The following is a 26,630-nucleotide window of genomic DNA, read 5'->3' on the forward strand; positions in this document are numbered from 1 at the left end:
GTTGTCTTATACCAAGTGAAGCCACTGGTCTATCTAGCCCTCCAGATTTTGGGGCTGCAACACTTATCAACTCCAGAATGGCAATGGATGATGGGAGTTGTAGTCCAAAATATCTGGTTGGGGAAGGCACTGACTGGAGGTGGCTCTCCAAAGTTTCAGACAAGGGTCTTTCCCAGCTGTACCTAGAGATGCTGGGAGCTGGACCTAGGATCTTCTCCATGGACACCCCCACTCAGTTAACACCACCTGGTGTGTACACAAACAGAAATGAACCTGACACTAATGAAGCCATGCTGATGTGGAGGGGGTGACAGCTTTACTGCACTCTAAGGCTGTAGTGTCTTCTCTATTACTCTTGTTTGTTTAATAAGCTCCTAACTCATGCATTTTCAGAGGGGCTCCTTGCATAAATGACGATGAAGCCGTAAGAGAAGTAGATATGTATCAACCAGAACAAGACTTGGGATGCGTGACTCCAGTACCTCCAGAAAATGGATTCATCAGGGTGAGGAACATTTCACAAACAGCAACAGAAAGGGGTTTTTTTTGGGAGGGGGAGGGGTGTCTCAAACCATCTGGCAAAGGCTTTGGCTCAAGGAACTAATTCTGGAACATGTTAATGAGAATCGCCTTTTTGAAATGGTTTTGTGAGCATGTACAGACTAAAATAGGGACACAGGTGGTGCTGTGGGTTAAACCACAGAGCCTAGGACTTGCCGATCAGAAGGTCGGCGGTTCGAATCCCCACGACGGGGTGAGCTCCCGTTGCCAAGTCCCAGCTCCTGCCAACCTAGCAGTTTGAAAGCATGCCAGTGCAAGTAGATAAATAGGTACCACTCCAGCGGGAAGGTAAACGGTGTTTCCGTGCGCTGCTCTGGTTCGTCAGAAGAGGCTTAGTCATGCTGGCCACATGACCCGGAAGCTGTACGCTGGCTCCCTCGGCCAATAAAGCGAGATGAGCGCCGCAACCCCAGAGTCGGCCACGACTGGACCTAAAGGTCAGGGGTCCCTTTACCTCCTTTACCTTTACAGACTAAAATGTGCCAGAACTAGTTAGACGTTCACCAGAACCAAAGGTGGAGAGACCATTCAGTAGCAACATGGCACAATTTTAAAAGACCTGGATTAAGAATGTAAGAACATGCTGGATCAGGCCAATGGCCCACCTAGTTCAGCATCTTGTTCCTACCTTGCCCCCCCCCCCCAGATACCTGTTGGAAACCCACTAACAGGACCCAAGCACAAAAGCAGTCTTTCCCCACCCAACCTGTGGTTTACAGCAACCGGTATTCAGAAGACTTGCTGTCTCCAATCATGGAAGCAGAGCATAGCAATCACTGATAGCCTTGACCTCCATGAATTTGGCCAATACGCTTTTGAAACCATTCAGGTTTGTGGCCTGTGGGGGGTGTGTTGTCCTTCCCCAGGAGGTGTGTGTGACAACCCAGCTTTGCTTCTAATCTTCTCATTGCTGCTTAGGAAGGAGCTGCATGTTATACTTAATTAAGTGTTATTACCTCTCCCCCCCCTCAACACTAGACCTCGGGGTCATCTAGTTTTTGTCATTTAGCCAGTGAATCACCCACTTCATGACTTGTTCTTACCCTGATTGCAGAATGAGAAAACACACTATTCCATTGGAGAAGAAGCAGAAGTTGTCTGCCTGAGTGGCTATAACCTTGTTGGGTACCAGTTCCTCAGGTGCCTGCCGGACAAAACATGGAATCAACACACGGTCGAGTGCCAATGTAAGAAGCAGCAGAATAGCTTTAGTGGAAAGTGGGGATGGGGAACCCGTGGCTTTCCAGATATTCCTTGGGACTCCACAACTCCCATCAGCCCCAGCCAGCATGGCCAATGGGCAGATGTGATGGGAATTACAGGCCACCAGTATCTAGAGGACCACAGATTCCCTGTCTCTGGTGTAAAGAATAGAAGTGAAGCTCCTTATCATCTATGGGCAGAATCCAACATTGTGGAAGCGGACTCAGACAATGGGTTTTCACATTCCTCCTCTCCACCACCTGCAGCTTCTCATGCACATCCAAAATCTGATCCAGAGGCTGCCCACCCCATTGCAGAGCAGATTTTGGAGCACAGGGAATGTGAAGTCCCATTGTGTAGGCAGAACTCTATTTTACACACACACACACACACACACACACACACACACACACACACACACAACAGCATTGGATGCAACATTTATCCCAGTTCAGTTCTCCCATTACATTTTCAGGAAGTGGGATGTTTCCTACCTCCCTCCACCCTTCATCCAAAGATCAACTTGTTCATTCAGACATCCAAATTTATCTCTTAAACTCCAGTGTCGACTTGCTCCAGACCACCCATCTCCGATGATATCAGAATCACCCCATTTAAATTCCAGTACCGGATTGGGGACATCATCCACCTAAGTTGCCCAGGTGGTCGTGTTGTTACTGGCCAAAAGAAGTACACCTGTGGGGCTGATCTATCATGGACACCTCCTGTTTTGACATCACTTACTTGCAAGGAAGGTAAGTCTCTACCAATGCCAGTTTCTGCACTCATGACTTTAGGCTTCTTATGTATTCACCATTTACTGTATTTTCCTCACCCTGTGCTGAAGGCTTAGCAAGGGACAATCACTGGCTCTGAATCAAGCATGCACAAATTGTGAGATGATAAATCAAACACTGTCTACCAGCCAGGATATGGTGTCCCACTCAGGGCTTATTCAATCTGGCTTGCTAGCCAGCTGGGACCCAATGGGCTGTCAAACCTTCAATACACAATGATACAGGGTTGGTGGGTTGTGGGTTGTCCAGAACTTCTGTTCTTCTTCCAGACTAGTTAGGATAATGAAACTTTGCTCACCTACTTGGCAGTCCACCATGAAGCCTGTAGCTGTGAACTGCCAATATGTGATGCTTGCTTAATTCTTTTTCTTCAGATGGGCAGATGAATTCAAGAGGGAATTGTCCACTTGGACAAAAAGAGGTGGACTCTCAATGCGTTTGTATATCTGCTGAGGAGGACTGTGAGTAAGTAAGCCTGATGAAGTTAATTCTGACCATAAGCCTGGTCTTGTGGCCTGATGGTTACTCAGCAATCTTCCTGTAGTTGCAGGACAGCAAAAACGGGAGGGGTGTTGCGTTCCTGGTGGACCACATAATACACATCTGATGTTGTGCATTCTGCCTCACAGATTATGATCTGTGTCAAAGTTTATTTGGTGATAAGAATAGGGGTGTCCTGCAGCTTGTCTTCACTCCATCCTTTGTGCACCCGTATTTATTTGTTAATACATTCATATCCTACCTTTTGGGTCCAGCAAATTTTGCATAGCCCTAAATAAACAAACACACACACCATAACCAAAGCTTAATAGTATTTTAAAAAATTAATCAACTGGACCTAATCAAATTAGACAGCAGCAATCAGGTAAAACCAACAGCAAGAGAAAGAAAAGTGACAAAGCAATTTGGCAGAAGATGCTTCACAAAGAAAAACAACCAGGAGGAAAAACCACCTCAGATTCTGGGAGGTCTCAAAGCTCTCTGAAACAACAACCGGATGTCAAAATGCCAAAAGAAACAGGGTAAATGTGTTGATGCTGTTGTTCTAAAGAAGAGGTTGTCAACCTTTTACCTTTTGGGGCCTGTGGGCACATTGCAAACCTGTGAAACTTTCATGGGCTGCAAAACTGCAACCAAGCACACACACTGGTACCTGTTCTCTTGGCCTACAATAGACTTATTCTTTCAGATCTATTTTTAATATAGAGAGGGGACCCTGCGGGCATCAGGGAAGGCCATGGTGGGCACCTGTGGGTACGTGATCACCACACTGGCGACCTCTGTTAAAGTGTTGATGTCATTGTTCAAAAGGGTCTGCCCAGGGTAAGCCACCAGCGCGTGTGCGCGCGCGCGCACACACACACACACACACACACACACACACTATTTCAAATGCTGTGAACTGCCGTGAGATCTATGGATGAAGGGCAGTATACAAATATAATAAATAAAATAAATAAATATTTTAATGATTCCCTCCAAAGTCCTGATTCCTCTTTATGGTGGCCATAAGCTGATGTTAAAGATAAGTTCAGAACAAGTGGAACAGGAGGGGGGGGGTGAGCCTGGAGCTCAGCGATCTATGAGGGGGAAATTGCACATCAACTTTCTGGAGGAGTCTGAAATTCCTAATACCTGCAATCTCATGCTTAAATAAGGATTTTATGGAGAACTGGATGGTTGTGAAGGGAGATGCATTTCTATCCAGTGTAAAATATAATAATAATAATAATAATAATAATAATAATAATAATAATAATAATAATTTTATACCCTGCCCATCTGGCTGGGTTTCCCCAGCCACTCTGGGCGGTTTCCAACAAAATATTAAAATACAATAATTATTGTGTAATTGTGAGATGTGTCAGATGAATGCACCTGTCAAGAGTAATGATTACTTAGTTTTGTCCTAATGATAGATTAAGGGCATAAATTGGAGCCCAACACAAGCGCAGATACGAAGCAGCAAAGTCCTTGGCATCTCTTGAACTCTGGAATAGCTGTGAAAAGCCTGTGTACTGCTCTTTTCAATGTAATTTTTTTAAAGCAGCAAAGGAAGATCAGGTGTTCTGGGGATGCATTAGACTGTTAAAAGGCCACCTCAGAAAAGCAAGCAACGAACGGTGGGACCATATTGTCTCCCAGTCCTCACCCTTATCTCTTACAGTCTCTACTCTGAAGAGATCTGTGTGCTGGATGGGGCATCTGAACAAGCCCTTACAAAACTGAGCTGCCAGTATCTGGTTGAAAGGTGCAATGGCTCCGAACAGTTCCATTTCCTCCATTCTGGACCCTGCCACGATGACACGCCTTTGAACTGGGCTGTCGAGAGGGCAAGCTTTTCAGCAAACAGCACAAAGAAAGAACCTTGTGGATATGATGTGTGTTATGACTGGGAAACATGTTCAGGTAAGTTTGTTGACCTGGAAGGATGAACATTTTTAAACGTAAATTGAAAGGCATGTTGAAAAGAGACAGTTAAGTGTTAAGAGAAAATATACAATTTCAGCTAATACATAAATTATGAAACACTATAGATGCATGCTTCTATCATCAGAATCAGGGCTGGATTTTGGTTTGATGAGGCCTTAAGCTACTGAAGGTAATGAGGCCCTTTATATGTCCAGCTGTCCTTTGTCAACAACAAATTGTCACTGTTTTTTGTGTAATTTATGGGCCTAATAGGTATCTAAAGTCATTTGCACATAACAAATAGGAGCCTACACAACACAAAACACTGTTGCTGTATGTATGTTTTTTTTTTTTATCTTATATTTTGGAAAAGTATATCCAGGTGTTTTTTCCTTTAATATTTTTTTTTGGGGGGGGGAGCCAAGAGAGTGATGCCCTGAGCTATAGCTTGTTTAGCTTATATGTAAATCCATGACTGGTCAGAATATAAATCCAAGCAATCACAGTGTGTGTGTGTGTGTGTGTGTGTGTGTGTGTGTGTGTGTGTAACACAAGCACACATATAGTAACAATTAATTTTATTAATTGATTATCACAATATCACTAATTTTCCTGTTGCTGTTTGGTCAAATTAGCTTGCAACTTAAAGTTTGCCTTTGCATCCAGTTCCTACAAACTGTGGTTTGTCCACAATCCAGGATTGCAAACCGTGAGTTTGGAACCCTGAACAATTAGAGTTGTAGAATCTGAGGTTGCCTCTGGTTGGGCAACTACACATGTGAAGCCTACTCCCTGCAGACGTTTGTGCAGTAAACTTGAGAATCCAGGAAGGAGAACGTGATGTCAGGGTGGGACTAATTGCTGCAGGCCCACTCCTTGCCATTTGATATGGGATATATTAATCCCCATATAGGGCTATGAGTCCCCATATGGCTCTCTTCCTTTAAATTCCTGGAAGTTTACCTTAATGAAAACCTCACTTGGAAAAACAATATAACTCAGATGGTTAGGAAGGCCCAACAGAGACTCCATTTTCTCAGGGTCTTGCGAAAGAACAATGTTAAACAACAGTTGATGACCTCCTTCTAAAAAGGTAAAGGGACCCCTGACCATTAGCTCCAGTCGCGGATGACTCTGGGGTTGCGGCGCTCATCTCGCTTTACTGGCCGAGGGAGCCAGTGTACAGCTTCCGGGTCATGTGGCCAGCATGACCAAGCCGCTTCTGGCGAACCAGAGCAATGCACGGAAATGCCGTTTACCTTTCCGCCGGAGCGGTACCCATTTATCTACTTGCACTTGGACGTGCTTTTGAACTGCTAGGTTGGCAGGAGCTGGGACAGAGCAAAGGGAGCTCACCCCGTCGTGGGGATTTGAACTGCAACCTTCCGATCGGCAATCCCTAGGCTCAGTGGTTTAGAAGACCACAGCACCACCCTTCTACCGGACCACAATAGAAAGTGTTCTCTCATATTGTATCACAGTGTGATACATTGGCTTGACAGCCACAGACAGAAAGTCTTTACAGAGGGTGGTGAACACAGCACATGACATCATGGGCTGTCCCCTGAGCCCGCTAGATGACATTGTAAGGGATCGTTGCCTTAGGAGAGCAAGAAAAATTCTCAGGGACAATTCACACCCCGGCCAGCACCTCTTTAACCTTCTATCCTCGGGCAGGAGATATAGAAGTATAATCAGTTGTACCAACAGGCTAAAAAGGGTTTCTATCCGTGGGCTGTTAGGCTGCTGAACAGAAAATAATATAGTGCAACTGACTTTCGGGGTTGGTGTGTTGTGTGACAAGCACACAGAGTGCAATGAGATTGAGTGTTTGTGTTGTGGGGGAGGCTCAGTTAATTTCACTGTACACAGGTTGTACATTGACAATAAAGGTATTATTATTATTATTACCGTCTTCAATGGATCCCCTTGCAAAGCACATTAATCTAACCTGGAGGTGGTAAGAGATTAACCCCCTCTAGCCACTGTTGTCACTTGGGCATCTAAAAGTGCTCTCACCTTGTCAAGCTTGGTCCAAAAGTCACCTGCCTTTTGATTTGTCTGTTTGCTAGTGGGCGATCAACCTACAACTATTGAAATAATTTTGCTAATGCCTCTGCACTCCTCCACATACTTCCTGAGAGGTCAGTGGCACTGAAATCTAGAGGGCTTATTACTGAGTAGGAAAAAATGTGGAGAGGGTCATTCTGTTTCATTTCCAAGACATTTCAAAATCATATTCTTAAATGGGGGGGGGGGAGAGAACATGTGTGAGATCCATGTTTATTTATGGATTTCAGAGGGAAAGCGGCTGCAAGAAAATGCCTTTTTGGTTAGTAGATCTCTGCAAAAGCAAAACCTCGTGTCAATGTTTGTTATGCAACTTGTTTTTCACTGTGCAACAGGGTGATAACAATTGTGGGTTTTCTCGTAAATTGCCTTGGCTGAGAACACATGAATAAGTTTTCTGCCAGGAAAAAGATGGTTTGTCTGGTTAAATTCTCCCTTCTCCCCCCTCACCCAAGACGATCATCTTCCTTTTAGCCAGAAGCAGAAGCAGAAACCACTCTAGACGCTTTCACACCTGAAGCAAAACCGCACTCGCTCATCCTTCCAATTTGGATGAGAACTATTTTTCTTTATGAAAATAACATATAGTGATTGGAAGCAGAGAAATAATATCCCCTCTGCAGCTACAATCTGACTGCTACAGGGCAAGGCAGCCCTAGGTAGAAGAGCGTGGTCTCAGTACTGTCATTAGACTGTTTCATTGATGGAAGCAACTTCCAGTTGCATCAGAAGAGATTAGAAAAACAAAACATTATATATTATTTACAAGTGGTGGTTCAAAATATTGACAAGGGAGGTGACAACTGATTTAAAGCAGCTAGTGCTAATGATTTCGCATTAGGAGAGTGAGCAGGCACGGTGCTGCCTCCTCCAAATGTAGACACATATTAGAAAGCTCTAGTCATGGGGCTGTATCCAACTGAGCCATAGTCAGAGTCAGGGCCAGCCTACCCATAAGGCAAGGTGAGGCAACTGCTTCAGGTGGCAAGATTCACTGGGGCAGCCAATCCCAATGTCAATCTTTCTTCCCAACCCCCCTGTTCTTGATGTAGATCTTCCTTCAACCCTTCCTCCCTGGACGGGAGGAGGAGCCATTATGGGGTCTTCCTGAGGTTCCAAAATGTTGTGGGCCAGCCCTGCTCAGAGTAGACCCACTGAAATTAATTGACAACTTAGTTGAAATTAGTTGACCTTCAGTGAGTCTTGTCTGAGTAAGACTAATGTCTGATACAGTCATATTATGCAGCAGATGGGAGTTTGCTGTTTTGCCTGTACTCATAGTTTGCAGTCCTGGTTTGTAGCCAAACAAACCATTTCTGCTGGATTTCTCTCTCTCTCCTTCTCCCAGTTTAGGGTCATAGCGGAGGCCAGGTGAACACCAGGCACTTACTGATACGACAGAGGTCACATCCACAAAAGCAAGGCCATAGCAAGGCAAGTCAGGAGGGAGCTACCATGTTCCAACCAGGGCAAAAAGGCAGCTTGTCAGCACCCTGGAGAGCTCACAGGGAAGTATTCAGTCAGAGTTTTTGCCCCACCACCTTAGTGAGTTCTTATGAAGGCTGGCCAGCCTCAACTTCCTATTTGCCCTGCCCCTTCTGAGGAACCATATTTTCATTTAAAGAGCAGTTGCCCTATTCTGACTTCTATGGCATGGAGGTGGTAAGGAGGTGCTAAGAGACCCCCGGGTATAGGGTGGTATATAAATCCAATTTATAATAATAATAATAATAATAATAATAATAATAATAATAATAATAATTGAAGGGCTGTACTCTGGCCTGGAAGTGTCTGTTAAAGCCTGATAATCTGACATTGGATGATCTGGGAGCAGGGTGGAGTGATTGCCTCACCTCCTTCTGAGCCTGCCTCTGAGTCAGATGGAGGATTTGTTGTCAAAGAATATAACAGGTTTGGATGCAAAAGCAAACTATGGTTTGTCACAAGCTAGGATCAGACTTTGTTATTACTATTGATGTTATTTTTGCACCATGTGCAGCGAGAAGAGGGAGGGAGTGTAGGACCCCGAAGCTTGTGCTGGCGTACTCTTGTCATGTCAGATTGCAGTGAGGGCATTGTGTCTGAATGGCCCCAAAGGCAAAATCCCAAATTCTATTTAAAACATTCTGCTAATGGAGGTGCAACTGATTTATTCCGGAAATAGGTGGTGTGTATTTTATCTGGTATTCCTAAATTAACCACCACTGCTGGCATTGCAATTGAATGCCCTCAATGTGTCAAAATGAATGTGTGATATATGCTTGGAAGGAGGCCTTGTCATGCAAAAGGAGCTTACGGACACCATTTCCATTATTATGTTATAATCAATTCGAAGATCATATTTGACGTGGTATAATCCCCTATTTTTTACACTTTATATAGTGTGTGGGGTACCACTGAGCCTTGGGCTTGCCAATCAAAAGGTTGGCGGTTCGAATCCCTGCAAAGAGGTGAGCTCCCGTTGCTCGGTCCCTGCTCCTGCCAACCTAGCAGTTCAAAAACACACCAAAAAGTGCAAGTAGATAATAGGTACCACTCTAGCAGGAAGGTAAACGGCGCTTCTGTGCGCTGCTCTGGTGTCGGTGTTCCGTTGCGCCAGAAGCAGCTTAGTCATGCTGGCCACATGACCCAGAAAAACTGTCTGCAGAGAGGACAAACGGTGGCTCCCTCGGCCTGTAAAGCGAAATGAGAGCTGGAACCCCAGAGTCATTCGCGGCTGAACTTAACTGTCAGGGGTCCCTTTACCTTTACCTCTCATGGAGGACACTGTGCTCCTTGGAGTAATTTGTCCCCCTTTGGTCCCCAACCTGCACTCAGCTCTCTCCTGTGACTCCTAGAAGCTGTCAGCATGTGACAGCAGTCACAACCCAGGAATGGTTTTGACTGGCCAGCTAAACCAGGTGAGAATAGCCGATGGGTCTCAAACCCTCAGTGAGTTAGGACTTCCCCCTGCATGCAAAGACAGGCTCTAGCGGATGGAGCAGACGAAACCAGTAGTAGGTCCAGCAGTCAAGAAGGCTGTTTCTACACATGCTAGAGGGGAGTGAGGAGCATATGGAGCTCATCAACTCTGAGTACCATGTGATGGAAAAGCAGATATAAGTTAAACCAATAACTAAGCAACAGCAAGAAAAGACTGTTGCTTCTTCTTTTTTCTTTTTTTAACTTTCCTGCTTGTGGGTTTCCTATAAGCATCTGGTTGGCCGCTGTAGAAAACAGGATGATGCACTGTATAAACCTTTGATCAGGTCGTGGAGAACCTTTGGCCTGAAAGATGCTGCTGAACTACAACTCCCATCATCCCAGGCCATCAGCCATGTTTGTTGGGGATGATGTCATTGTATTTCAGCAGCATCTGGGGGCCAGAAAGTGATCCACCCCTGCTCTGAACAAGCAAACAGAAATCATGCTCAGCTGACCCGAAGCCATTTCCCATTCACAGAAACAGAATCGCGGTGTACCTGCTTGCTTCCAAACCAGTGCCCAAAGGATGATGGCCACCTTTACTGCATCCAGACCAGAAGAGGGCGTTCAAAGAGGACATACACCCTCTGTGCATTGGGGGCCATGAAGTGCACCAAGATGAGGGTGGAATCCTTTCATCCTGGGAACTGCTTGCCTTAAAATAGACGTCATCTCCTTATGGACAGACATATTTCGGTAGCATGGTATATTCAGAATAAATATCAATGGACGTTAGTACTTTGGTATCAGTATATGACAATCACTGAAGTAAGGAGTGCTTTACATATGTCCTAAGAGTACAGCATTGCTGAAGATTTCAGAACTGTCTTTTTCAACCATTCATTAGGTGGAATGGGTGTGTGTGATGAAATGAATCCCTCCCCAAAAATATTGAGGGATATGAGATGGAGTTGCCATTTACCTTACTTAAACTTAGGATGTAGCTAAAGTTTTTCTTTCTTCCTTTAAGCTCAATGCTCTCTCTCTGCTGCTTCCCACTGGCCACATTCCCTTTACAGTCGTACCTTGGAAGTCAAACGGAATTTGTTCTGGAAGTCTGTTCAACTTCCAAAACATTCAGAAACCAAAGCATGGCTCCTGCAGCCCGTCCGAAGCTGTGCCGGATGTTCGGCTTCCAAAAATCATTCGCAAACTGGAACACTCACTTTTGATTTTTGATCGTTCGGGAGCCAAGGCGTTTGAGATCCAAGGTATGGCTGTACTGTCTTAAGAGTAAGGCTACATCTGTTGCATCACCCCCAAGGCATTCTGGGAAGTTAATTTATATCCCACCTTTCCTCCCAAAGGAGCCCAGGGTGGCAAACAACAAGTTATAAAATAATTCTGAGGGGATTATGAACAGGAATCACACCACAGCCTTTTTTAAAAAAACAAACAAACAAACAAACAAACACAACAACCATTATTTATTGATACAAGTAATGGCATTTGAGTATTTCAGGATAGCTGACAAAGTCTGGCTCTGTACAGTCCATGTGCTTCCTTTGAGACAATATGAAATAAGTGTTGTGGGTTATTGCTGGCTTGAGACAGCTAAAGACCTACCAAGCAAAATGCACTGCGATACTCTAACACAGTGATCTTCAACTTCTCCAAACCCAGTTTAAGCATCAGCTTGAAGCAGAAGGGTCCTCTAGTAATCTCAATCATGGAACTCCAAATCCATATCCTGTATGTCCAACTTTCTCTGTTTTCCTCTTTCACTCTCTTTCTTCTCGGTTTCCCCACCTAACGTCTCCCTCTTTCCTCTCTTAAAAGACAGCAAACCTTTCAATAAATAAGCCAGTTAAATGGTGGAGTTGCCACCTGTGTGATCAGCCATATTGGTCAGTTGACGTCCAAGTGCTCTAGAATCTGGCATAGTCAAGAAGTAGAGCTAACTGTCAGCCTATGGAGATATTCTTGGGCATTTATTAAATTTATATCTGAACCTTCCTCCCAAAGGAGACCAGAGAAGAAGAGAGGGGAGGCCTGGTTTTCCATGGGTGAGTCAGTAAGTGCAGAGAACAATTTAATAGCACATCACTAGTTCCCTCAGATGCCCTCCTTTACTTTCTCCCATACCAATGAGCAGCTGCCATTTACCACCACAGGAAAAAGTGAAGTGCCAAACTTAAGTACACATCTGAAGTATGAATAAAATCTATCCTGTGTTTGACACTGGGTGGGCTGCTCCTCTATGACAGCCATCGGGGGGGGGGGATGCACTCCCCCCCATATGTCCTTGAAATAAACAAGCCTTCTCTTCCCCATCACATACAAAGTTATACTGTATCCATTTTGCTAGTTTTAATAATCCTCATCCCACCATTCTCCTGACCCTTTACTTTTTTATTTTATTTAGAAGAACATATAAACTGCTTAATCAAATGATTCCTAAGCAGGGTAGATAAAACAAAATAAAACAATTCTCAATAATATACAAATGTAATCAACAAAAACCAACAAGTATACATAAATGAGTTATATGCCCCAGAGAGACTTGCCCAAAGTTTGCAGCAGTAATGTAATACAGTGTATAACACACTGGAAAGTCGAGTGGTTATCCTAGTGCAATAAGCAAACATAGACTAGGGATTTTGTACATCGCACGGTCTTATGCTAACAACAGTGATGTTCTCCCCCTGGCACTTGAGGACGCCAGCCTCGCATTCAGTCATGGTCTGCTGTGCGACCCTTCCTTCCACTTCAACGCAAATGCTTATTCCTGTGTCGCCGCATTGTCCAGCTTCTTTGCACGTGCACTGGTTGGTTGGATCTAAACAACCGCCACAAATGAGAAAAAATATTACAATAGTGAATGAGACAGTAACTAACCGAATGAGCTGGATTAACAAGCAGCTACAGGAAGACCAAAAGAAGCCAACTTCGCAGGCGTTCCTTTTATCCTCCCCAGCACCAATGCAAGGTTTGGGGCTGGTTTGGGGAAGCTCAGCCGCTCAGGCAGATGATATACAGCCTCAGCGGGACTCAACCATCTCCCAGAGTCTCTTGGAGACAGCTGCTTCTGCAAGGAGGAGGGGGCCGTGATGTTTAAACACTGCACCTCTCCTTATCTCAGCTAGATGCCTCTCTCCCACTTTATTGATACAAGATAAGTCAAGACCTCTGAGTATTTCAGGTTGGCTGACAAAGTCTGGCTCTGTACAGTCCATCTGCTTGCTTTAAGACAATATGAAATAAGTGTTGTGTTACTGCTGGCTTGAGACAGCTAAAGACCTACCAAACAAAATGCACTGCCATACTCTAACACAAAATAAAAAAATTCCTTCCAGTAGCACCTTAAAGACCAACTAAGTTAGTTCTTGGTATGAGCTTTCGTGTGCATGCACACTTCTAGAAGTGTGCATGCACACGAAAGCTCATACCAAGAACTAACTTAGTTGGTCTTTAAGGTGCTACTGGAAGGAATTTTTTTATTTTGACTATGGCAGACCAACACGGCTACCTATCTGATACTCTAACACAGTCATCTTCAACTTCTTCAAAACCACTCTAAGCTTCAACTTGCAGCAGAGGGGTCCTCTAGTCATCTCAATCATGGAACTCCAAATCTTTAACCATATACTTTCTCTGTTTTCCTCTTTCAGTCTCTTTCTTCTCTCAGCTTTTCTCTCAGTTTCCCCACCCAACCTCTCCCTCTTTCCTCTCTCAAAAGACAGCAAACCTTTCAGTAAATAAGCCAGTTAAATGGTGGAGTTGCCACCTGTGTGATCAGCCATATTGGTCAGTTGACGTCCAAGTGCTCTAGAATCTGGCATAGTCACACAGCCCACTCCTAAGTTCTGCACCGGGGGGGGGGCGTTGGGCACCACAGGGGTTCTGTAGGGCGGCATGGGAATTTCCAATGCGGCACAGCAACTTTGATTTCCTTTTTAAAAAAGCTCAGTAACTTTGGTCCGTCCCAGGTGCTGATTTAAAGATCACTCTGCAAATATCTGGCAGAGTGCATTATCTCCTGAAATGATCAGCAAACAAAGCTGGCAGGCCACTTCCTGCAGCTTGCCAGGACAGATCTAGCCCTGAGCCACCCCAATTTTGAAGTGCAGGGTTGCAGTTAAGTTTTGGTTTTGCACAAATTGCCAGTCTATGTGTGTAAGAGAGGGAGCAATCTAGACTGAAATTCATGTGGGGTACAAGAAGTCATCAATGAATTACATGGGTGCAGTGGGTGTTTTGTGTCATATTCTATCTTATTACTGTTGTAAGCTGAGATAGATAGATAATTTATCACGGTCAAAGACCAGCTCACATAACATAACCCAATAAAAACAGCGTTCATAAAGATAAAATATACAATCGGAGCAGATTGCAGGAATAGCTCATGAGTTAAAATTGTTGTAAGCTGTATTTTATCTGCTGCTCAGTAAGTTGTTCAGCCTTGGGTAAGTTTTACTCATCAAAGCATCCTGGAAATATTTTAAAATAAATAATTATTTAACACCCTCCCCTTCTATGCTGAGCCTGCAGCAAGAGAACGGGCCTTCTCCGCAGTGGCTCCCCGTCTGTGGAATGCACTCCCCAGGGAAGTTCACCTGGCGCCTTCACTATACACCTTTAGGCACCAGACAAAAACGTTCCTTTTTAACAAGCCTTTGCCTGACCTGATCTACATCCTATACTCTTTTTAAAATGCTGGTTCTTTTTAGGGGTTTTTTTTAAATTGGGTTGCTGTTTGTATTTTGATTTTATGTATGTGATCCTTCATGTGAACTGCCTTGAGACCTTCAGGTATAGAGAAGTATGCAAATAAAACAACAACAACAACTCACTTACCTGTACATACTAGGGTCCAATCAGGTAACTGGGTTTTAAATGAAAAACACCCCCTTCTATAAAGTGAATATAATTTGTAGTTTGGTTCAAGAATGCTCCCTAGAACCCTGCAGTGCAGGTGTATTTGTATTCCTCAGCAAGCAAATCAATGAGAAAAGTAAGTTTGAAGACCACCATTGTACACTTCATCCTATAGCTAAACTTTGCTTCCATCTCTGGTAACAAATCCTAATTTTCCTACTCCATAGTTTGAAGCTCACTGCCAGAAATACAGGAAATGCCACAGCTAATTCTGGGGAGGGTAACCCTAAGATAGTAAAGGTAAAGGGACCCCTGACCATTAGGTGCAGTTATGGACGACTCTGGGGTTGCGGTGCTCATCTCCCTTTATTGGCCGAGGGAGCCGGCATACAGCTTCTGGGTCATGTGGCCAGCATGACTAAGCCGCTTCTGGCAAACCAGAGCAGCGCACGGAAACGTCATTTACCTTCCCGCCGCAGTGGTACCTATTTATCTACTTGCACTTTGATGTGCTTTCAAACTGCTAGGTTGGCAGGATCAGGGACCGAGCAACGGGGGCTCACCCCGTCATGGGGATTCGAACCGCTGAGATCGGCAAGCCCTAGGCTCTGTCGTTTAACCCACAATGCCACCTGCGTCCCAACGCTAAGATAACTCTGCACTAAATCTAGAAGGTCAACGACATATTTTTTTCTTCAATCCAAGCTTGTTCCTGCTATTCCCAGTAAATTACATTTAGAAGTACCGGGGTGGGGTGGGAAGCAAGTGCACCCACAAATTGAATTATCTGGTCGGGAATTTGGGTGCAGAAGGATGTTGGGGAAACCTCTTACCATGACATGTCTCCCACAGCTGGCATGAGCCACAAGGTCTTGTGGATGCAGCAGGAGTCCTGCAGGTTTCCTTGCTGACCAAAGCATATTGCCTGCCCATGCACTCCAATGCGTGTAGCTTGCAGATGGTTAGCCATGTGCTCCTCTTGGTTCTTTGGTCTGTAGCACAGATGTCCAGGGAAGAGCTGGGAGGAAAAGCAAGAAATCACACTATTGACAGGGGGCTGAAATTTACAGCAGGAATCTGCAGCCTTCCAAGATGTTGTTTGACACCAACTCCCATCAGCCCCAACAAGAGTAGCAAATGGTGAGGGATTTTTTTATTTTTTTGAATTTATACCTCGTAAATGGAACACATTCTAAAAACCAACAAAGCAAAAACATTTCAAAACAGTTAAAATATTCTGAAAAGAATTAAAAACCTACAAGTTAAAACACCCTAAAAGCAGTTGTGGTTAAAAACAATGATCCCAGGGTTGGCAGGAACAGTATTCTTCAGTCACCAAATGCCTGAGTAAACACGGATGTTTTCAAATCCCTCCTGAAAGTTGATAAAAGGGGAAACAGACACACCTCGATTGGGAGGGCATTCCACAGTTGGGGGACCACCACTGGAAAGGCCCTGTCTTAAGTCTGCACCAACCAGCATGATGGGAGTTGTAGTCCAACAAAAACTGAAAGGTGACAGGTTACCTATCCCTGCTTTATGGGGACAGCCTGCACAATTTGTGACCCACAAAGCCAGATGCCTCCCATCAACCAGAATTCTCTACAGTCCACACAGCAAAATAATGATGTGTGGACAGTTCAGTACAAACCCGTCAATGACATGTTGCAGAATATACCCACACAAAAAATACACCCAGCAGTCTGGAGGGCCCTTAGGAATAAACTTAAAAGAAGAATGTCAGGTTGGGCACACATTACTTGACAGAGATTCCCAATATCACAGGACGGATTCTCCAGCACTTCAGCTGAAAAAGGGAATCAAATTATTTATTACTTATCTGACTAGCATCCCCCAAATAAAAACCATCCATTTTTATTTCACATGTTCACTTGCCTTTGTTAGAAAAAGGTCCCTGCAGGATCTAAGGTAACTCGCTGCCATGCTTCCAAATCTCCAGAATATATGTTTTTGTCTCCTTTTCTCTCCCTGTTTTACACAACCAAAGCCCTCTTTCCCCTTTCTGTTCTTTTAGCCAAGCTATCTCTCTACTAATACCAAACGACAGCTCCATCAAGGCAGGTAAAAAGATGAAAAGGACTAAAGTGGGACAGGGCTGAGAAAATGATATTTTATTGCTAGCAAAGCTCGCTTTATTTCTCCAAAGCTTTCTAATCTGTCATGGGCTCATGCCCTTGGAGGGTTTAGCTTTCTAACAGAAATGAGATACCTATGGCAACTCACCCACATTCATACGGCATCTTACACACACATTTTGCCTCTTGGGCTTTCTCCCATGGCTGGCATTCAGGGGCAGCTGGCCCAGTATCTGTGCTGGGAACTGAGGAGAAAGAAGAAACAGAAGATCTAGAATGGAATGAGCAGACAGGCCAGAGATTATCTTGATAGCCCTGGCAGAGCCGACAATGTTCCTTCCTGCTTTGTTTTCTCTGGAGTTGGGTGGCGAGGCATTTCCTCTCCCGCGATCTCAGTGCCAGCAGCGACAATTTTATTATCGAGTCTCTGCAGCCATACACGGTGACAAGGCTTCTCGAAGCGCTCTCCCCTCCTGACAATCCCCAGTCACAAAATGAGCCTGGCGCCTGGCTAATTTCGAAGGATGCCCTTTTAACTCTGTTAGCATGTTCGGTAAGACCTCGACACCATCCAAGCATTATGTGGGTTCGGCAGGAAGGGCCACATTTCAGTGGCAGGACATCTGCTTTGCATGCAGAAGGCCTCAGGTCCAATCTCCAAATTTGGGCTGGGAGTGTGATCCCTGCTTGAAACCCTGGAGAGCTGCCGGCAGTCAGTGTAGACAATGATATCTTTTATTTATTTCATAAAATTTATGCACCACTTGATTGTAAAAAAAAAAATCACCTAAAAGCAGTTTACTAAAGAGTTAAAACAATAAAACGATCCCCGAGGAAACAAAAATTGATGCAAAACTTTTGAAAAGTTAAAACAACAATAGGGCTAAAAAGCAGACCAAAACGCACATCAACTTCCTACATCTCTTGATAGGCTTGTCAAAACAATAGTATATTATTATCATTAATGATAATAATAATAAGAATAAGAATAAGAATACCCCAGCCACTCTGGGCGGCTCCCAACTGAATATTAAAAACACAATACAGCATTAAACATTAAAAACATTAAAGAGGGGTGCCTTCAGATGTCTTCTAAAAGTCAGATAGTTGCTTATTTCCTTGACATCTGATGGGAGGGCGTTCCACAGGGTGGGAGCCACCACCAAGAAGGCCCTCTGCCTGGTTCCCTGTAACCTCACTTCTCGCAGTGAGGGAACCGCCAGAAAGCCCTCAGAGCTGGACCTCAGTGTCCAGGCAGAACGACGGGGGTGGAGATGCTCCTTCAAGTTGTGTTGTCAGCAGGTGCCAAAAAGAGCACAGTGGAGGTGCCTGCCTGATTTGCATAGGCAGGGAGTTTCAAAGGGTAGATGCAACCACCCTGAAAGATTGAATTCTCGCAAATGTGTAAAGGGTGTTTTGTGGTACCTGTGTCAATTCCGCTGATCGAAGCAGCCAAGGAGGCACATATGGGGCAAGGCGATCTCACAGGTAAACTGGCCCCCCGGTTGTTAAGGCCTTTATATATTGATAGTAACACCTTGAGCTTGGCCCAGCTGCAAATCAGCGCAATGAACAAGATGGAGTCTGACTCGCTATAAGGCAGCATTCTAGGTTCCTCTCAGTTGATGGGCTTTGCTGGAAGGAAAGCCGTTTGGGAATGGGGCCTCAGTTTCCCTCTCTTTCCCTGGGCTGGGAGCAAGTGCGGAAGAAGAACAGCCAGCCAGCTCAAAACAAACAATGGTCTGATTTGCTTTCTGCAAGAATCCAAAGAAATGGCACTAGCGGCCCTGCTAGAAACCTGATGGGAAAGGAAGATCGGCTGCGAATGCTAATGCTGTGCACCTTCTAGCCTACGCTCAGCCTGTAAACAAAACCATCTATCAGAAAGACGCCATAAGACTCCGGTGACCTTTGCTCCAAGAAGAGATGCGTGCCGAGCCCCACCCCTGAGATTTCTTGGAGATTGGGGGCGCACATAGCAATACAAAAGAACAACCACCAAAGGACCAGGAAAAGAAACTGCACAAATTTGATGCTTGACGACTGGCCTGTTTGTGGCCTTTTCTGTTACTGAACCTCCGGTCCTGAGTTATTTCTACTTGAAATGTAATCCCAATCCATCAAAACATAATTAAAATCCTCCCCCTTTGCAGCCACTGGAGCGACTAGACCTGTCTTTTCCCTCTGGTTTTACAATGAGGGGAAAATCTATTGATTTTTTTCCTTCACAGTACCGTGACTCAAAAAGGCCAATTATGTTCTCACAAACACAGTTAATGCAGCCCATTCATTTTTAATATACCTGTTTTAAGGCAACTCATTTCTTTTGTGAACTTTTTTAAAAAAGGCATTCTCTTTCTTCATCACTGATGCTTCTCTCTGCCCACACGGTACTGAAAGGGTTAACAACTGACAACCTTGAGCTGAATTTAACCATCTAGCACAGGAGTAGCCAACGCAGTGCCCTCCAGTTGTTGCTGCACTACAACTCCCATCACCCCTGATCATTAGCTATGCTGGCAGGGGCTGATGGGAGTTGTAGTACAACAGCATCTGGAAGGCATCACGTTGGCTAACCCTGATATAGCAGCGGTCATGGGGCAAATTCCAAAATGAGGAGGGGAGGGGAAGTTTGGAGCCAAATTATAGGTATCTCCTCCTCCCAATATACTTTTGAATTGAATCCCAAACCTTCTGAACTGGATCCATAACTGGAAACAGAGGGAGCTGTCTCATACAGAGTCAGTCCATTGGCTTCAGTATCGTTGACACTGAATGGCAGAAGCTGGTTTCAAGCTGGAGTCCTTCCTGAGACCTTTTGCATCCAAAGCAGGGGCTTTAGCACTGAGTTAGAAGTTCAGAAGCTTCAGCCGGTACAGAATTCAGTGGCCAAGATGGTTGAAACATCCTGGCCCAACTGCACTGGCTGCCAGTTAATTTCTCGGCCCAATTCAAAGTGCTGGTTTTGACCTATAAAACCTCAAACAGCTTAGGACCGCAAAAGAGGCAGTGTGGTGTAGTGGTTAAGAGCGGTAGTCTCGTAATCTGGTGAACTGGGTTTGCGTCTCCGCTCCTCCACATGCAGCTGCTGGGTGACCTTGGGCCAGTCACACTTCTTTGAAGTCTCTCAGCCCCACTCACCTCACAGAGTGCTTGTTGTGGGGAAGGAAGGGAAAGGAGAATGTTAGCCGCTTAGAGACTCCTTCGGGTCTCAAAGCAGAATATCAAACCCCTGATGGCTCAGTTGGTAGAGCAGGAGACTCTTAATCTCGGGGTTGTGGGTTTGAGCCCCAGGTTGGGCAAAAGATTCCTGCATTGCAGGGGGTTGGACTAGATGACCCTCGTGGTCCCTTCCAATTGTATGATTCTATGAAAAATCCAAACTCTTCTTCTACTTCAAGGACTGCTTATCCCCGTATGAATTGACCTGGACCCTGCGATCATCATCTGAGGCCCATCTTCTTGGTGAGAGTTCTAGAGGGTGGCAACATGATAACGGGCCTTTTCTGCAATGGCTCCCCATTTGTGGAATGTTCTCCCTAAGGAGGTTTGCCTGGTGCCTTTGTTACATATCTTTAGGTGAAAAATGTTTCTCCATAACCAGGCCTTGGGCTGACTGGACTTTTTATGGCCTTTTAGATGTGTTTTTTTGGGGGGGGTGTCACTGGTTTGTTTTTGTTCTCGTTTTATTCTGTATTTTGTGTTTTCATTTTGTATTTTTATGTTGTGAACTTCCCTGGGATCTTCAGAGGAAGGGTGGTATAGAAATTTAATCAATCCATCATATACCTCCCCCATTCTGTGCTACATCATTCTCTGGAGTTCTCCCCATCCTCCTCCTCTCACACTGTGCAACTTACCAGTGAAAAGAAGCATGGATTGTTGGGGGCGGGGGCGTCCAAGGAATGCCATAGCTGGGACTGAGGACATGGGTGCTATGGTGCATTGTTGCTGCACAATTTAGTAATGCTGGGAAGCAGAGGAAATGTAGCTCCCCTGGACCCTTGGATGCTGCAGCAAGTGCCCACTATAGTACTCTGAAACTCAACCTTCTCCCATTGAAAATGAGGGAAAGAGAGGAGTTAAGCCTACCAGCTGACTCCAAATTGGTGGCATTACTATTATTATTATTATTATTATTATTATTATTATTATTATCATCATCATCATCATCATCATCATCATCATCATCCCACCCAGGGCTTTTTTCAGGGGGAACTCAAAGGAACAGTACATTTCTGAGCACAACTCAAAGTGTTGATGCTGATCTTTAAAGCCCTAAACGGCCTTGGTCCAGTATACCTGAAGGAGCGTCTCCACCCCCATCATTCTGCCCGGACACTGAGGTCCAGCACCGAGGGCCTTCTGGTGGTTCCCTCACTGCAAGAAGCCAAGTTACATTGAACCAGGCAGAGGGCCTTCTTGGTAGTGGCATCCGCCCTGTGGAACGCCCTCCCACCAGATGTCAAAGAGAAAAATAACTACCAGACTTTTAGAAGACATCTGAAGGCAGCCTTGTTTAGGGAAGCTTTGAATGTTTGATGGATCACTGTATTTTAATATTTTGTTGGAAGTTGCCCAGAGTGGCTGGGGGAGCCCAGCCAGATGGGTGGGGTATAAATATATTATTATTATTATTATTATTATTATTATTATTATTATTATTATTATTATTATTATTATTATTATTATTACTCAGTTCCAGCACCTCTCAGGTGAGCACCATTGCCATTCTAAGAGAACAAAGGAGGTGTTCACAGTGAGTTCTGGCACCTCTTTTTCTAGAAAAACAACACTGATCCCGCACAGGCAAAAGTGACAAGACTTGCCTTCCTTCAAATGGGAGAAGACTCTCTGAAATCCAGGTAATGTCTCTGCACCCAGTGAATAGCTTTTGCGGTGCAGGGTGTTGTTAAATGGCTAAAACTGATCTGGTCTCAACATGCTCAGTTAAGTTTGGATAGTGGAATGCTTCTCTGGAGGCCCATAGGCGCTGCTCTGAAGTTTCCAAAGAAAGATCAGGCTACAAGTGCACCAAAAAAAAAAAAAAAAAAAGGCCTAGAACTACATACCTCTCCTCTGGCACTGGATATTGTTGATGTTAGGAGACCACTTCAGGGTGGGTTCGCACAAAAGGACAGCTGCTCCTTCCAACTGCGTGTCTTCTGGGCACAACAGCTTTACCTTCTCTCCAATCTGATACAATGGTTTCACTGGGTCCGCACTCAGTCCTCCTTCCAACGTAGGCAAGACACAAGCCGTTTCTAGGGAATAAAGAGGAGAACCAAGTTGTGGGGGCTGGTTCATTAGGGTGAACATTAAGGCCCTGCCCTGAAGATAAACTGGGCAAGGGAGAGCTGTGTCAGGACTATATCCAGAGGGAGGGAAGAATGAAAACACATTTGTATCCCTAGCCCTTGAGGGCTGTGAGGTGCAAACAATTGCTCCCTCTCAGCAGTTACCTAGAAGAAGAAGAGTTTGGATTTGATATCCCACTTTATCACTACCCGAAGGAGTCTCAAAGTGGCTAACACTCTCCTTCCCCTTCCTCCCGCACAGAGGTGAGTGGGGCTGAGAGACTTCAGAGAAGTGTGACTAGCCCAAGGTCACCCAGCAGCTGCATGTGGAGGAGCGGGGAATCGAACCCAGTTCAGCAGATTACAAATCTACTGCTCTTAACCACTACACCACACTATTGTTACTCCCTTTCCTCATCTCCTTCGGCAATGGTCATGAACAGCTGCATGACAGAAATTTAAGAACGGCATCTTTTTCTGGCATAGAATGACCGCTCCCCAAATGGAGGGCGCCCTTTTCATGCTCACGCACAGCACCCCGGTCCTATATGACTCCCGGCGGAGCACTCCTGGACCACGACCCCAAGTCACAAACCCTGAGGTTCCCGCCAAACCTCCGTTCAAAGAGCCAATCGTGACTGGGGAGGCAGAGCCAGGTGAGAGGAACAATAAGGATTGCGTCCGCTCTTTAAACATAAAGGGGGGCGGAGCCTTAATGGGAGCTCTTAGTCAGCTTCAGAGCTTCACCCAGCCTACCTGCCTTTCGTTTAGGCCTTTTATTGCAGGTTAACTTCTTCTTTAGGGACGCGGGTGGCACTGTGGGTTAAACCACAGAGCCTAGGACTTGCCGATCAGAAGGTTGGCAGTTCGAACCCCCGCCACGGGGTGAGCTCCCGTTGCTCGGTCCCAGCTCCTGCCAACCTAGCAGTTCAAAAGCACGTCAAAGTGCAAGTTGATAAATAGGTACCACTCTGGCGGGAAGGTAAACGGCGTTTCCGTGCGCTGCTCTGGTTCGCCAGAAGCGGCTTATTCATGCTGACCACATGACCTGGAAGCTGTACACTGGCTTCCTCGGCCAATAAAGCGAGATGAGCACCGCAACCCCAGAGTCAGCCACGACTGGACCTAATGGTCAGGGGTCCCTTTACCTTTAACTACTTCTTTACAGGTATGCAGGCACTGCTACAGTCTTTTTAATTTTTTTATATTAATGTTTTTTAAATATATATATATATATTTATTAACAATTTCAACATGCACACTGTCAAAACATATCATATTCATTATTTCCCCCTTTTCCCCCTTGAAACCCTCCCTCCCCCCTCAAGACTTCCCTCAGCTCCTCTCTCTGATTTCTCAGCACATATTGTTCTCTGCATGTTATAAAATTATACATATCCTTACATTATCTATCTATCTATCTATCTATCTATCTATCTATCTATCTATCTATCTATCATCTATCTATCTATCTATCTATCTATCTATCTATCTATCATCTATCATGTTATCAACCAATAAATTTGTGCATGTTTATTCAAAACCTGCCAAGGGGTCCAGTTCATTTTGCTGTCTTTTTAGATAATTTGTAAAAAGCTCCCATTCTTCCTTAAAGTCACAGTTGTCCTTGTCCCGCAGTTTGTATGTCAATTTAGCCAGTTCTGCATAGCTCATCAAGGCACTGCTACAGTCTTACAATGGTTGCTGTTGAAGGCCTGGGAAGGAATTTCCTTGCATTGGCAGGTTTCGCCTTCCCCGTAGCAAAACGTCACAACTTTGGCGGTTATAGGCCTTGGGTGGAATCCTTTAGTTTATCTTACCTAAATGGGTAGGGGGTGTGAAGCCGTGACACACGTCCCCCGTCCCCCCCGCGACGATCCCAGGGTTCCCTGTTAAAGGGGTTGTGTTGAGGGAAGTCACTGGCCATAAGCTGAAAGGTTGTCAGTGCTCTCCCCTGTGTTGCGGTGAAATAGGGGGCAGGCTCTCTGCTTAAACATACGTCTTCCAGAGCCAGCCCAGTCCCCAGACAGATTGGCTAACCCTGATGTGCCCCAGATCCCCAACCGGGGACTGGGAGGGATAAACGACCAATGCCTAAGCCAAGGTCTTTCTACATCTGAATCTTTAATAAAGTTGTGGCCAATTTTAATCCCATAACACATTGTCACGAGTCGTTATTCCACCCGGGTGTCGCCTGGGGTCGGGGGGTGGATCTCCGCCTGGGCACACAAATGTAAATGGTGAATTGTACTTTGCAGCCAGGCTTACAAATACATACTCTGGCAGCTCATCGGTCCAATGGTCCACCTCAAGCCTTCGCCACAGGTCACCACCGGGTCCCCGACAACAGCATATCCACTATTGCAGGTGTAAATGATGCTCTTCCCCACAGGATAGGATGAATCGGCATCCTAAAAAGTAGAAAAATTGAGGGTCACTGAGTGGAAGGATGCCTCTCCATTCTTACATGCTTGAATAATTCTTACATAATTATTCGAAATATACAGTGTTATAGAATTATATATTTGCATTTTTGAATGATCAGCATCGTGGCCCAGGACATGGATATTTCTGCCTAGGTAAACTTGTTTACTGCCTAAATAAACCAGTGAACCAGCAATGAAATCCATATATGAAATCCATATACAGTGGTTGTCAGGGAACTGACATCAGAGGCACGGGAGAAGGAGAGGGTCTCTGATTCTGCAGGAGAAGGTCCCAGCGCTAGAGGGAGACTCAGCTGGGAAGAAAGGGAAGAGAATGAGTGTAACACCAGGGATCCAGGAGAGCAACGGGACAGGGAGGTGCAGGGGCTCCAGGACTCTTCGTTGGAAGTTAGTGAGGAGAGCCCAAGCACCCCGCTGCCCACGCCCACCCTGCGCAGGAGACTCCCGCGCAGTGAGAGGTGGAGACGATTGGGCGTCAAACAACTCTTATGTTGGCAGCGCTTTAAGAAACGCCCACAGTCAGATTCTACGAGTGACTAAGGGCAGCCACGCTGAGATGGGCTGTGCAGTCCGGAGGGTTTAACCAGGCAATCCGATGCTCAAACGGGGCAGGATTACGCACGAGTAACTCCCAACCACTACAGTGGTACTTCGGGTTAAGAACTTAATTCATTCTGGAGGTCCATTCTTAACCTGAAACTGTTCTTAACCTGAGGTACCACTTTAGCTAATGGGGCCTCCCGCTGCCGCTGCACCGCCGGAGCATGATTTCTGTTCTCATCCTGAAGCAAAGTTCTTAACCCGAGGTACTATTTCTGGGTTAGCGGAGTCTGTAACCTGAAGCGTCTGTAACCTGAAGTGTCTGTAATCCGAGGTACCACTGTAGTACAATCAAAGTACAAACATATGGACTCAGAAGTTAAGTTCCACTGATTTCAATGGGGCCTACTCCTGGGCAAGTGGGAATTACAGGTGGCCTTCAGATCCTCTTTGGATTATTACAACTTCCATCAGCCCTGACTGTTGCCCATGCTGGCTGATGGAAATTGTAGTTCCACAACATCTGGAGCTTACCACATGGGCTACCTTAGAGGTACGCAGAACTGCAACCTAAATTTTACTTCTCTTCTGTATGCAGAGAACCTGCATAAGGTGGGAATTCTATTGTGCTTCACTTACCTGCACATATCCATTTTCCAAGGGAGGAGGTGGTGGGCAGGATTCTGTGCCCAGCGTAGACACATCAAAGCAGTGTGGTTCTATTGAACTATAAAGCAAAACATTTTGATTATAATTTATTTTAGAGTTCAAGAGATTTGTCACCTTTCATTTGAAAACACTTTACTTCTCAGAGGGGTCTGTTTCTGCAAGGCCATTAAGCTTCTAACAAATTTAAATTATCAGCATCTGGAGAGGGACACAAACACACTCATAGAGAAAAAGCAGCTTATGGATGCTCACTAACTTTTGTCCCTTTCTTGTCCCAGCCTAAATGAAATGCTCCAAATCCTTACATGGAAAAAAGTATTTTGAGCTAACTTTTTCCAGGTCACAAATAATTCTCTAATGAGATTTTAAAATTGCATTTTAAAAAAAGGGTTTATATCCTGATCATACAACTGGATTTTCCATCCAGAACTGTGCTTGCCCAATTTCTGCAATGTTGCCATTTCAGGTCCTCCCAAACCATTTGTTGAAGGCACTGAAAAGTTTAATCTTAAACACTTGTTAGACATTTGTGGTTGTTTCAAAACTCCAAGCCATTCACCCATTCACCTAGCACCAAAACTGGGTCTCCCTGCCTCCATGTTGTTTTATAATTATTCATACTACTTTATGAGCACAAAGTAAAAATGGTAGGATGTGTGGCAAAATCAACACAGAATGCCTGTAATACAACATAAGAAATAGAAGAAGCAATTGAAATACCAATAAAAGCCAATAGGCATATTCAGTGTGATGGAT

General features: G+C 45.0%; 2 protein-coding genes across 3 annotated transcripts in view; one reads left to right on the forward strand and one right to left on the reverse strand.

The window, feature by feature from the left end:
• C6 (complement C6) overlaps positions 1–10,742 on the forward strand; it is a 56,140-nt gene extending 45,398 nt beyond the window's left edge. Inside the window, exons 32-37 of the mRNA XM_081213329.1 lie at positions 394–505; positions 1,616–1,748; positions 2,328–2,519; positions 2,936–3,026; positions 4,729–4,970; positions 10,486–10,742. Of these exons, the coding sequence (XP_081069455.1) occupies positions 394–505; positions 1,616–1,748; positions 2,328–2,519; positions 2,936–3,026; positions 4,729–4,970; positions 10,486–10,667 (952 nt within the window). The 3' untranslated portion in view covers positions 10,668–10,742. The remainder of the gene's footprint in view (positions 1–393; positions 506–1,615; positions 1,749–2,327; positions 2,520–2,935; positions 3,027–4,728; positions 4,971–10,485) is intronic.
• A 662-nt stretch (positions 10,743–11,404) lies between these two features.
• The window catches only part of C7 (complement C7), a 43,848-nt gene continuing 28,622 nt past the window's right edge, over positions 11,405–26,630 (reverse strand). For both annotated transcript variants that reach the window (XM_081212761.1, XM_081212762.1), the window contains exons 13-18: positions 25,845–25,932; positions 24,497–24,629; positions 21,994–22,185; positions 17,070–17,166; positions 15,659–15,843; positions 11,405–12,786 (exon numbers count right to left, since the gene is read on the reverse strand). In XM_081212761.1, the coding sequence (XP_081068887.1) occupies positions 12,599–12,786; positions 15,659–15,843; positions 17,070–17,166; positions 21,994–22,185; positions 24,497–24,629; positions 25,845–25,932 (883 nt within the window). In that variant the 3' untranslated portion in view covers positions 11,405–12,598. The remainder of the gene's footprint in view (positions 12,787–15,658; positions 15,844–17,069; positions 17,167–21,993; positions 22,186–24,496; positions 24,630–25,844; positions 25,933–26,630) is intronic.

The sequence above is a fragment of the Podarcis bocagei genome (assembly GCF_964188305.1).
Source record: "Podarcis bocagei genome assembly, chromosome: 11".
Classification (NCBI taxonomy): domain Eukaryota; kingdom Metazoa; phylum Chordata; class Lepidosauria; order Squamata; family Lacertidae; genus Podarcis; species Podarcis bocagei.